Source organism: Zingiber officinale, chromosome 9A (assembly GCF_018446385.1).
Source record: "Zingiber officinale cultivar Zhangliang chromosome 9A, Zo_v1.1, whole genome shotgun sequence".
Lineage (NCBI taxonomy): Eukaryota > Viridiplantae > Streptophyta > Magnoliopsida > Zingiberales > Zingiberaceae > Zingiber > Zingiber officinale.
Window position 1 is genome coordinate 116,684,403 of NC_056002.1, and position 12,758 is coordinate 116,697,160.

At 36.1% G+C, this 12,758-nt stretch overlaps 2 protein-coding genes across 2 annotated transcripts; one reads left to right on the plus strand and one right to left on the minus strand.

Moving 5' to 3' along the window:
* The first annotated feature begins 1,139 nt into the window (after positions 1–1,139).
* Positions 1,140–5,247, plus strand: LOC122018607 (rho guanine nucleotide exchange factor 8-like). The gene is made up of 7 exons (XM_042575970.1): positions 1,140–1,812; positions 2,164–2,280; positions 2,853–3,007; positions 3,132–3,206; positions 3,311–3,583; positions 4,212–4,532; positions 4,647–5,247. Exons 1-7 carry the CDS (start codon positions 1,461–1,463, stop codon positions 4,872–4,874), a joined length of 1,521 nt encoding a protein of 506 aa, XP_042431904.1. The 5' UTR covers positions 1,140–1,460; the 3' UTR covers positions 4,875–5,247.
* A 1,130-nt stretch (positions 5,248–6,377) lies between these two features.
* LOC122021039 lies at positions 6,378–12,143 on the minus strand. Its single transcript, XM_042579105.1, has 3 exons — positions 11,488–12,143; positions 9,055–9,135; positions 6,378–6,865 (listed from the first exon to the last, which is right to left on the minus strand). Exons 1-3 carry the CDS (start codon positions 11,867–11,869, stop codon positions 6,459–6,461), a joined length of 870 nt encoding a protein of 289 aa, XP_042435039.1. The 5' UTR covers positions 11,870–12,143; the 3' UTR covers positions 6,378–6,458.
* Between the last annotated feature and the right edge of the window lie 615 nt (positions 12,144–12,758).

The window sequence follows — 12,758 nt, forward strand, 5'->3', positions numbered from 1 at the left end:
AAGTGTGTTGTAGCAGTTATGAAATCATGACTGCTACAATGCATATTTAACATATTCAAAAATATTCACAAAATCATAGTTGTTACCATGCAGATTCAACTCTATTCATCTATCATTCACATTGTAGTAGTTATGAAATCGTAGTTGCTGTAACTAGTATAGTAACCATAATTTTATAGATATTATAATACAAATTTGACCTACTCATTTAATATTCATATTATAATAATTATAAAATCATTATTATTATTTTGTAACTGTTATAATATATGTAATATCTATCGTTTCATAACTACTGCAATGCGCTTCTGATTTAATATCTTCGGAGAGATAATAATAGGAAAAATATATTAAATGATTGTTCGTAATTATATGAGTTGACAGCATAGTGAAGATGCTTTTGATAAAAAAATAATAATAAAGTGGGCGGCGACCCTTTTATGAATTGAAAAAAAATTATGCACTCTTTTGAGTTTTGTAAAAAAATAAAAATTACCAACCCATGTGTCTAAAGTTTTAAAATATTCAACCATAACTAAGTTTCAAAATTATTAAATCAGATGGCCATACTCATTTTATCCCTTTTTACTGTATAGTAAAATCCCAAATCAATAACTGCACTATAATAATTGATTATTTTTTTAAATGGTCAATTTATATTTAAAAAATCATATGTCATTCTGAGTTTTCTAGATCTATCAACCAGTTTCGACCATCAGTCGATTTCACTAATAGACATAGAGAGTTTATAATGACATGAAATTAAGTTCTATATGTTCGTCTAGTTCTTCTGATTATATCATACCTCAAATCAATTGCTATACGATAACGATTAATTTATTTTTAAAAATAATTGTTTTTTGCCGAAATGCTCATGAGCCTAAAGAGCTCGCTCGGAATGATGAAAAAAAAATTAAAATGAATATGGGTATCTAATTTAATAATTTTAAAACTTAGTAAGGTGATTTGGATAATTAAAAATTACTGTATCAAATGTTAATTACGTTCGTCCAAGAAATTTCTCACAGGACTACAGGAGGTAAATTATCGGGTGAGTTTTTTTTTTTTTTCCGAAGGTGTGCATCCGGTGAGAAGGAAAAAAAAAACAAAACAAACAGAAGGAAGAGTTTTTTTAAGTTACGATCAATGTGAAGCAATGGCATATCTTCATCGGCGCCGAGTTGCACTCGTGCATGCCTCAGAACTCTAACAGAGCAACAAGACCAGCAGCGCTAACCGCTCTGCCGCCGTGGCCACCAAACCAAGACAACCACTCTCTCCTATTTTAATCACCTATCGAGTACATTCCCTACACTACATATACACTGACGCATCCCCGAGGTTGATGGTAAAGTCCACCAGGTAAACAGAAAGAGCCGTCAAGATTGCTCCTTTGGCATTGATTACACCTCCGAGCCATCGTCCTCGACCTCCCAGCGTATCAAGTTCTCACCTTTCCCATGACCTCGACATCTTCTTTGGCCGGCGGCTCTTCCTCTCAGAGATGTGCGCTGCGCCGGTCTAATGCTCTGCGGTCGAAGTATGGAGCGGTGAATCCTGTCATAGTTCGATTTCTCAAGCCGGCGCACGGAGGTGACGCGGCGGGGAAACGCGAGGAGGCTTGCGATGCCTCCGCGCGCAAACCGCCAAGTCTGGTCATGCAGAGTGCGTGTGGGATTAATGCGGCAATGGAGGGGAAAGCGATCTTCCATAGCAAGGGAAGGAAGGTCGGATGCCGGCTTGAAAGGCAGCAGAATGAGGCAATGCCTACCTTGCGAGGAAAAGGTGCCCGCCTAAACAGATGCCCTTCAGGTGAATGACGTTATGCCCAAATGAAGATATATCCATTATTCATGTGTTTTGGAGTCTTTTAAAGCTTCAAAAACCTCTTTTTTGAAGGAAAGAGGGTAGACTTTTGTATCTTTCCTATGTCCTTTCCTTCTATTTTTTTCCAACTAAAATTTGCAATTAATGTACTTAATTAGCACAGCTAATTAATGTACTTAGTTTTTGCATTTAATTGAATAAATTAGCACAGCTACTAGAAAATTATATATTGGTCTTTTACTAGTTTTATCTTGGTTTTGACTTCAATATTGATAGCAACCTTGTAATTTGTTTACTTTTTCTAATAATCTATTTTTGTAACTTGTTTTGGTGCAGAAATGGAGATAGTGAAGGAAAAGTTTTCAAAGCTACTTTTGGGTGAAGACATGTCTGGTGGTGGTAAAGGAGTGTCATCAGCTCTTGCTCTGTCCAATGCCATCACAAATCTTGCTGGTATCTTTCATGTATCTGATTTCTTGATGTTTCCTTTGAGATTTCATTTTCAAAGCTAGAGCAACACTTTCAGTAGTTTCACTAAGTTGCCATGCAAACTTTTCGTATGATGCATTGTTACTTAGCTGCTGTTCATGTAACTCATAGAGAGAATGCTTACTCATTGTTTGATTGTGCTTCACAAATTGTAACCAATTACAATTTCATTGCTAAAGCAACACTTGCAGTAGTGTCACAAAGTTGTCATGCAAATTTTTCGTTGGATGTTTTGGTACTTAGCTACTGTTCATGTAATTCGTAGAGAGAGTTTATTCATTGTTTGGTTGTGCTTTACAAATTGTAACCGCTTAAAATTTCGTGGCTAAGTTTACCTATAGCAGTTGGATGAAATTATTTTTGTTTTGATAGATTGACAGGCTTTTTCTGTGCCAAGATGCAAATTATCACATGCCTGGTTCTGTTAAATTTATAATTCCTTCAACTAATGAATTTTCATACACGAAAATGATCTCCTTAGGTCTATGGGAGATAACTTAAATTGCTCGTAATTATTTGTTTCTTGCTTAATGCAGCCTCTGTATTTAGTGAACAGCGGCGTCTAGAACCTATGCCTACTGAAAGAAAAGTTAGATGGAGAAAACAAATTGATTGGATACTATCTGTCGCCGATCATATTGTAGACTTCATTCCTTCACAACAAAAAACTGATCATGGATCCAACATGGAGGTCAGCTTAGTAGTGATTTTTTAGCATCTGATTATTATTATTATTAGTAGTAGTAGTCCGCTTGATATGGAATAACAATTGCTTCGGATCTGCATGCACCTTAAAGTCTCGTTTTCTTTTACAGGTTATGGTGACAGTGCAACGCAGAGATCTTCAAATGGCTATCCCTGCATTGAGAAAGCTCGATGCATTGCTTCTTGTACGACTACCTTCTCATTTTCTTGTAAATAACTCAGCACCAAGTTCTTGTTTTATTTCTTACATATTGATATTGGTTTCTTCCCTTGTTATATCTCATGTCAGGACTATCTTGACAACTTCAAAGATCATAATGAGTTTTGGTATGTATCTAAGGATGCTAATGAATCTGAGAAGGAAAATTCAAACAAAAATGATGGCAAATGGTGGCTTCCGATCGTGAAAGTCCATCCAAATGGACTATCTGAAGTTTCCCAAAAATGGCTTCAATTTCAGAAAGATTCTGTTAATCAGGTTCTCAAGGCAGCTATGGCTATAAACTCTCAGGTTCTAATGGAAATGGAAATCCCTGGAGTTTACCTAGAATCCCTGCCAAAGGTAAGGCATTATTGTCCTCTCCATATTGGGTAATTTCAGTTCGATATTTGTTCATTAGTATGTTTGCCATGTAAATATTGATCTCCCTTATTACTTCAGATATTCAGAGACCATATTGAATTTTCGTCTGTGACATCTGTTCATCTTTAGGATCTTAGTTGTTCTCGTCTTTCTAGTATTGAGTAAATTTGTTAGTTTGGAAGAGTTCTCTCAAATGTTCTTTATTGCGCTTGATATTCTTTAACATTTAAAATATATTAGAGCATATTATTCATTTGTATTTCCCTTATCTGTACAAAATCTTGAATAAATGATATGTGTATAGCCATGATATTTTTTACATCACCGAGTTCAACTTACCACAATGACTGAGATCGTTTCAGTTATAATGCAATACTTATATATGACGATAAATTAGAATGTTAGTAGTGTAAAAAGAGCATGATTTCAGTATCTTTACTGATATGTGAAACGAGAAAAAGGGAAATAAAAGAAATACAATTCCGAGGCAACTCTTTTGCGAAATTAACCTCTCTATGCAAAGTTGTATGATATTCCAAGTAAGCATATTCCAGGATTTGATTTAAATAGTAGATTGCAGTCGAATAAATGTCTCCAAATGCTGCAGAATGGGAAAGCTTGCCTTGGTGATGCAATTTACAGGAGCATAACTGATGAGGTCTTCGACCTTGAACAATTCCTCAAATCAATGGACCTGTCGACCGAGTACAAGATCCTTGATCTCGTAAATCGAATTGAGGCATCGATTGTCATTTGGAAGCGGAAGTTGCAGAACAAGGAGAATAAAACATCATGGGCTTCACCAATCAGCTTGCAGAAGAGGGAGCAGTTTGAGGAACGAGCCGAGACCATTTTACTCCTTATCAAGCAGCGGTTTCGTGGCCTTCCTCAATCAGTTCTTGACACGAGCAAAATACAGTACTGCAAAGTGAGTAAGCAGAATTCTGTTCAAAATCAAACCTTTCTTTTATCTTAGCAAAGAATGAAGTTGATGATAAAAATGAATGTAGGCTCTTTGATAATTATTTCAATTTTTGTTCAGGATGTTGGGCAGTCCATCTTGGAAAGCTACTCGAGAGTTTTAGAGAGTTTAGCTTTCACTGTGATGTCACAAATCGAGGACGTCCTCGATGCTGCTTCAGAGACAGAAAAGAAGAATGAAGGAATCTGTAAAGGCATTTCAAACGCAAATGACACGAAGAAGAGGACACTTCCTGATGCTGCAAAAGCAAAGAATTTAGCATACTTTGATAGGCTTGAAAGTCTGTGAGGTATAAGAAACCCCACACCATGCTCCACGGCTCGCGACTGAAGACTTCCAAGAAGCATAGGAAAAGAAGGAAGCTGACACAAACTAGGAAAAGAGAGAACGCCGAACAGCTCTTGCTAGCTGCTGTCTAAGGAGCAAACACAAGGAAGACAACCAAGATTCTGCCTCCCTTCCTTCATGAGTTCCTCCTCATGTGCTGCTCATTCCTTGTCATTTTTATGTGAGCCATACATGAGCATAGAAATGATTATAAACTCAAGTGGCGTGCTACTAAATCAATCTCAGGCGTTTCTGAGGAGATTTCCAGTAATCTCTGAAAATGTCTAGTAAACTAGATCAGTGACTATGCAAGAGTCAATAATTTTTATTTTAATTTTTTGACACATCGAAAAGGGACAAGTCAGTTGACAATAGATGTGTTTTATTGAACTGAATCAAGGATGATAGGTATCATACCAGCAAGTGTAAACATGGACCCGAAAGCAAGAGTTTTTAACATGCCGGGAATGTGATTAAATATGTTCTTGGAAATGATAGGTTTTTATTTTTCATTTCTCCAAACAAAAAAAAAATAGAATTTGAAGATTGAAAAGAACAACAAAATAAGTACTTATAATTTACTTTTTGACATTTATGAATTTGTAAGAGGTGATTGATTGGTATTCAAAGGTTAATGATAAATATTTATTTCCGCTTTCAAATTCCTTAATGTTATTTTTTGGGAAAATGAAATCTAAAAATAGAAAAAAAAATCATGAAGAAAGTGTTATCATATTTTCAAGATCATGAAATATAGCCATCTATATGAAATTGAATGGCATAATAAACGTAGCCATTACATAAGGAAATATAGTCATCTTCAAGTCATATCATAAATTCCAAGTATTAGAAAACAATCCTATAAAGGGTTAATTTGAACAATTGACAAAAAATTAAGAATCTTTGTTTATCAAGTTTGATCATATTTGTAAAACATTTACAAGAGTAGAGACTACCTACAGATAGTTAACAACTTTTTGTAGGGCTAGACGAAGATATCTTACATCAAAAGCTTAACCGCAGGAAGAAGGTAGAGCAACAACAACTAAACCTGAAAGCTTTCTAGGATAACCTAGAGAGCTAGACGACTCGAAGACTAGGTAGGCGCCGCTTACTCATTCAATTACTGTGTAAGAAAAGAGCCTAGCTTAGACTGGGATGATAAGCTTGCCTCTGGTGAAAGTCGTATCCCTTTAGACGATAGGGGAGGCCTAACACAAACTAATCCCCATATCCTTGATCAACTTGCTACCAAGCCGCTTCTGAGCGAGTAACCAAAAGTACTCATCCTAGCGGCTCAATGAACATCTTCAGAGATAACAAACTTGAAAATTTTTCAATCTGTTCAAAAGACATCCCGACAACTCTTATTTTGTAGGACCGCATGATGATGCATGAACACTCCCAGCTCATCTATTTACATTCCACATGATGTAATTCGGCCGTTTAGCTTAGCGCAAAACATCTACCTCAAAATTAGTTGTATTTACATCTTTGGGTAACAAAATGGAGGCTTAACTATTGCACAATCTAAATAAACCTTTGTTATCGATCTTCGTCTGCTAAGATTAGACTAGCTTCCTCAAGATAGTCATCCGGACCATCTTCTTCGTCCGAGGAAAGAAGGGAAGAACCCATCCAAGCTTTGAAGCCTTCATTAACACGCCTTTCCACATCAGGAGTCACTATCGTTGAGGGTTCCAACATCTCCAGCCCGAGATTGTGACTAGCATAGTCACCCTCATCGAGTATGACAGCTGCTTTTCTTCTCAAGATGTAGGCAGTGCCGCTGTATAATATGACCAAACCCCAAGAAGCAATCTCGTAGGACCAAAAGAGTGGCATTGAGCAGCTATTGCCCATTGTCAGTAGGCTTGACCCGAGGAAAAGAGCCATGAGACCAAAGATAAGAGCAAACACAATGTTGAGAAGGGAAAGGCAGCGGACTCCACCTGAAAAAAGTGAAATCGCTTATAAGAGAATACAACACAAAATAAATAAGGAACCGAGATGCGATATAAAATGCCTGTGTTGCTAACAGTATAATAATCAAAAGAACCAACTGTCCAATGAAGACCTTAAATGGTTGGATGTGCAAGTAAATTATAAAACTGTGAAAAATAAATAATTGTGAATGTTAAAGAATAGGCATGAAAACCAGAAATTTAATTTTGTTAATAGTTTTCATTATTTAAGTAACAAACAAATAATTCAAGTTCTTTGTCAGATTTAACATCGAGTTTGCTGTTCACTTGAGCTCAAGCATAATTTAGTGCATACTTCAACAACTTGAGAATAAAAAATCATTCTCAATATGGATTTGCAATATGAAAAGCATAGACTTGATTCCTGTTGTAACAGGGAAAACTATTAGTTTTAAATTCACATAGCTCCCATGGTCTATGTTTAACTATGCATTGCAAAATTATAAATATGTTATATACAATCAGGTCATCAAAATTCTCCCTCAATTTCACTCAAAGATATTAGGAAAACCCAATTTGCTATAGATATGCTCCATCCAATACCTCCTTAGTACCTCTTAGAGTCTTGGTTCATAAATCTGCCAACTAATATTGTAGCTAACTGATGAAGTGGCAATTTGATAGGATTGCACCCTCCCTTTGAGAAAGTGACTCACCTCATTCAATATTAAATTGAAGCTATATACACGGTAGCTTAGTTGTCACAATACTAATTATCGGCTCTCTATAAGCATATCCCAACTCAACATTAATTATTTAAGACGAATAAACACACATGTAGATGTAGGTTATAACCCTGTATTCTGCATTTGAACTAAATCTAGTTATAACAATTTCCTTCTGGTTCATTGAGAAAATCAAATTGCCTTTTACAAGAATGTAATGCCTAATATGGATCTTCTATTTGTGGGTTAACCTATTCGGTCATATTCAATGCACCCCACAATATGAAGGCAACCTCGATCCCGATACATAAGATCTTTCTTCACTTTAGGTACCTAGAGTTCATATTCAATGCACCCCACAATCATGTTGTTGGCAGGTAGTGATCAGCTGCAAATTGGTGAGTGACTGCAAAATCGCAGCCAGGCCTTGATTGGCCAAAAATCGCAACCGCAATTTCTCCGCAATTTTGCAGTCGATCCCGGCCACCTGGACGTGGCCATGATTCACAGTCAAGAGACCATGATTGGTTGTGAAATCGCAGCTAGACAATGATCGACGACAGCAAAATTGCATCCATAGACACAACCGACCACGAAAATGCAATCAGGCTGCGGTGGTTATAATTTCGCAGCCGATCACAACTGCCTAGACCCAACCGGCCACAAAATTGTGGCCGCCAATAGGCAGCGACCGGCTGCAAAATCGCAGCTAGGCCACAACCAACCATGAAATTGCAGCCACTTGGCTGCGCTTTTGCAGCCTATCACAGTTGCTTGGACCTGGCCACGATTTCATAGAGAGGAGGCTGCAACCAGCTGCGAAAGCACAACTAGGCATGACCAATGGCTGTGAAATCTCAGCCAAACCATGAACAACTGTGAAATCACAATAGCTTGGTAGCGATTTTGCAGCAGGTCACAGCCACCAACAACGACATCACACCAGGTCGTAGAGGCCGCAATTTCTTAGTTTTTATATCAAAAAAAGAAAAAGAATATTTTAGGAAATAATTATGCTCTTTGATAAATATGAAAGTTAATTGCACCTTTTACTTATTTTTTAACGTTGAGTGCGTGATATGGAGAAGTTATACATCTGAAACATAATTGTTTCATCTAAAGTAGAGAAGAGTTTTGTACTTGGGTAATTACAATTTCTTGGTTGCTTGATTGATTTTTTTTCCTTTCTGAGTTTTGAATGATCTTGTTAGATTGTGAGATTTGCATTGTTTGCATGATCGTATGCCTTCCTTTACTTGTAAAATGCACCATTTGTGTTACCTGTGCAAACAATTATTCTTGTATGTATTTAGTTTGTGAAAAGTATTCATTATATTTGAAGCTAATTTACCAAAAACAGTATAAGGAACAAACACGAGAATTGGAATTGTTCTCAAGTTTACACTTGCATCCAAACATTATAGATTCCTCTTTGTGAAACTGATTCAAATCAAATTCACATCAAGATGCCAGTGAAAGAAAACTACTTACCCCTTCTGGAAGCGCAGAAGTTATTCTCAACTATCTTGAGACATGGATGACTTCTTGGTGCAGCATAAGCCACGGCTATTCCTACAAAATAACAAAAACACAATAATGCATAAACTAAGTCTGACAAAAGACAACAAAGCAGCTATTTTCAAAATCAGAACAAGCTTATGAAATGAAAGTAAGTCAAAAGGAACTACAAACTTTGAGATGAAACATGTCAAAAATAAGTAGCATGAGCAATTCACATCCAAAACATATTGTTCTTTACTATACAAGTGGCAAATATGATTTGCTAACATACAAAAGTTTTTGAGACTTTTATATATAGTACTGAATGAGTATACCTGAGTATAAGATCAAAAGGATATAAAACTAAAAAAAAAGAAATTCAGGCACTTTACTAAGATGAAACAAGCCTCACTAAGACAACAGTGCAGCAATTTTCAACACGAAGTATATATAAAGTGGCATGTGAGAATACAATTTTGTGCATGCTAAGCCTCATACTCATTTTAAAAATTAGCTACATTCTCAATGTTATAAAATTAAAAAAATAATAATTAAAAAAAAAAGCAGAATGATCATGACCAATGGTCCATACAACCAGTAGCAATAAGGCAATTATATTTAGCATTCATAACGTTAATCAAAATAAATATGTTATGCAGTTAGTTACAAACATACATTTACAAGCAACTACTGTGAATGGTGTCAACATTTAAATTTGTTTTTTCCATATTAGAGTACAATCCAACTCGAGCACATGAGCAGAAGATGAGAGCAGAGATGAGGATGTTAAGGTGAATATGTGGATATACAAAAATGGACAGAATAAGAAATAAGAGCATTAGAGAGAAAATCAAAGTTACATCTATTGAGGGCAAACTCCGAGAGGCACATTTAAGATGGTACGGACATATACACGAACAATAAATGCTCCAATTAGACAATGTAAAACTATGACAAACGCGCATATCAAACCAAGAAGAGGAAGACTAAAAAAGACTTGGTTAGCAACAATCAAATAAGATAAAATTTATTTAAGTATAGATGATGTTATAGTAGGAGATAGAACTCAATGATATAAGAGGATCCATATAACCGATGTCACCTAGTGGGATAAGGCTTGGTTGTTGTTGTTGTTAAAGTACAATCCTGGGCTAGTTTCACTATTGTACAATGCCAACACTCTGAGCACATCAAAAGTATAGCAAAATGAATTTGGACGGGTAGGAATTCTTTAAACTCTTTCGCTTAGTTTTTTGCATTCAAAATAGGACTATAAAAATTAGATAGTCAACTATCTCAAGTTGAATCTCTAGCCTCTGTGCATGTTGCAAATCTGGATCACCAGAATAGTGTTTAGAGGTCAATTGCCTATCTAGACATCATTAAAACATTAGAAGTTAATTATATTAATATTTCTAGAAAACCCCTTTAATTAAATAAATGAAGGACTAGGATTATCTACATGGTATAGCAATAAGTCTATCATTATCTACATGGTATACCAATAAGTCTATAACAGTCTGAATATTGGCAAAAAAATTCCAGGATATTTTATTGTAACTGTTCCATTAGAAGGGGATAAAATCTATTGATATAGAGATACAGAGTTGCATTACGTTCATAATATTCACCTCTTGGTGCCATGGTATAAATCAATTGCTCAGTAATTAAATTTTTAATTGGTTGTAGCAGCATCTAGGAAGAATCCAATGTTGCCTTCTCTCATAAAGCATCTCAATTTCACAAATGAAGCATGTTCAGATGTTTTCCCAAGAATGGTTTCTACTTTGATTTAGTTTGTTTTATTTTTTAGGGCAAAACATGAGGTCGATCATATGGGGGATTTCATCCTAAATGCTGCCAATGGAGGATTATTGGGTTGTACCTTATAGGCAAGGTCGCAAACTTTGCAAGTGGGACACGTCTTACTCTTAGGTCAGTGCCTAGCAGACCTCACATTTCCAAGTTAAATTATACATTGTTTTCCAATTGTATTAGCATTTCATTCTTGCTCATTTTTTTACAGGTAAGAACCATTATCTTGTTGTTTCTCAGTAAAATACTATAAATTTTGACAATATATTTCACCAACCAATAAACATATTATTGAAACAACATGCAACATTATCTTCTAAACAAAATCTTTAAGAAAATTGCTGTAGAATCCACTTTATATTTAAAGATTCCCAGGAAATTTGTCCTTGTAGCCACTTTGCACATGATACCAACTCTAGAGAAATATCTCTTGGGGAAAAAAATCAACATTTTTCTGCAGCCTCAAGAAACGATGCAATCAAAAATGTTCCTAACTAAATATTGAGAAACTATGAATGTTTAAGATGACAGTCCATCAATATGCGGAAAGTTACGGGCATAAATCAAGCAATTAAAAAAAGAGAGTGGGAAGATTAAAATAAACTAGACCTGAGACGAGGTACGCAACAGAGACCAAGAAGATAATTGCGGAGGGTACGAAGACCACCATCCAATAGTAATCGACCACCTCCTGGTCCGTCAGATAAAACGCTCCGTGGTACCGATGCAACTCCGACTCCTGACTCATATTCAGCTGCAGAGCCTGGAGAACCTTCCAATCACGGCAGAACGGCCGCTGGCTAGCCTCACGTGGGAAAACGATGTTAAGGTTCACAACGACGGAGACAAGGACAACGAAGCCAACAGTGGCCGCGGTGGCCGTGACAAGAGGCCGCTGCAGGCGCCCCCAAGCCCGATCCTCCTCCCTGAGCCTCCCATACTCGTGCTCCGGCATGAATGCCTGCCGAAGGGCGTCGCCAATGATCGCCATCGAGAAAGCGAAAGGAAATTAAAAAAAAAACACTCTTTCGCTTCGAATAATAGAAATCATAAAACCAAAAATTCCCAACTCCGAGGCAAGTTCTGGAGAAAAATGAGAATGATACAACGAGATAGAATCGGGGGTGAAAATGCTACAACTTGAACTCGACGAAGAATCACGACATTAATTGCTCTAAATCAGGTACGATGTTTCATCGTTCGAACCCTAATTCTGCGGTCTCGCGAGAGAACCAATTGGAAGCTTCCGACAGGGGCGTGGAGGAAAGCTGGAAGCATAAATGCATTTTAGACCCTTATTTTTCGAAAACAAATCATTAAAATACATAAGATAATTAATAATAATAATAATCACAAATGTCAACTTTTTGAAAAATATTTATGCAATTCGAGTTAGTAATTATTGGATAGAGTTTCTTCTAAGTTAAGCTTAAAATAATTATATAAAGATATTTTTAAAACAAACAAGTGTAAATCAAGGATTAATAACGAGATTAATGGGAATTAAAGGCTCTCTCAAAATATGGACTTGTTAAAGAATTGAAAAAAGTACTAATAATAATTTGTTTTTCCAAAAAATAACAAAATAAACGTAGATGAAATTTTTAGGAATGTGTAAAAAATATTTATAATAATAATATTCATTTTAAATACAATGCAGTGTTAAGAGGGATAATTGGGAGAATTAGATTGCTTGGGATACGCTTCCCACTAAGACTTAGATCAGCATTTTATCAGTGGCGGCACTTCTGCGGACAAGACGCTTCTCCTTCCCTCCTAATAAAACTTCCCACTAAGACGATCTAACTACAAACAAAAGATCCCATGGATGAAAAAGGTTTAACGAGGTAACAAATTGATCGATTAGATGAAGAACATCA

Excerpts from the sequence above, each read along its gene's own strand:
- LOC122021039 (XM_042579105.1), bottom strand. The coding sequence starts at position 11,869 with ATGGCGATCATTGGCGACGCCCTTCGGCAGGCATTCATGCCGGAGCAC. Across the intron at positions 9,136-11,487 it reads TGTTGCGTACCTCGTCTCAG|GAATAGCCGTGGCTTATGCT; the intron begins GTCTAGTTTATT and ends GTTATTTTGTAG. Across the intron at positions 6,866-9,054 it reads CTTCTGCGCTTCCAGAAGGG|GTGGAGTCCGCTGCCTTTCC; the intron begins GTAAGTAGTTTT and ends CACTTTTTTCAG.
- LOC122018607 (XM_042575970.1), top strand. The coding sequence starts at position 1,461 with ATGACCTCGACATCTTCTTTGGCCGGCGGCTCTTCCTCTCAGAGATGT. Across the intron at positions 3,207-3,310 it reads AGCTCGATGCATTGCTTCTT|GACTATCTTGACAACTTCAA; the intron begins GTACGACTACCT and ends ATCTCATGTCAG. Across the intron at positions 3,584-4,211 it reads ACCTAGAATCCCTGCCAAAG|AATGGGAAAGCTTGCCTTGG; the intron begins GTAAGGCATTAT and ends CAAATGCTGCAG.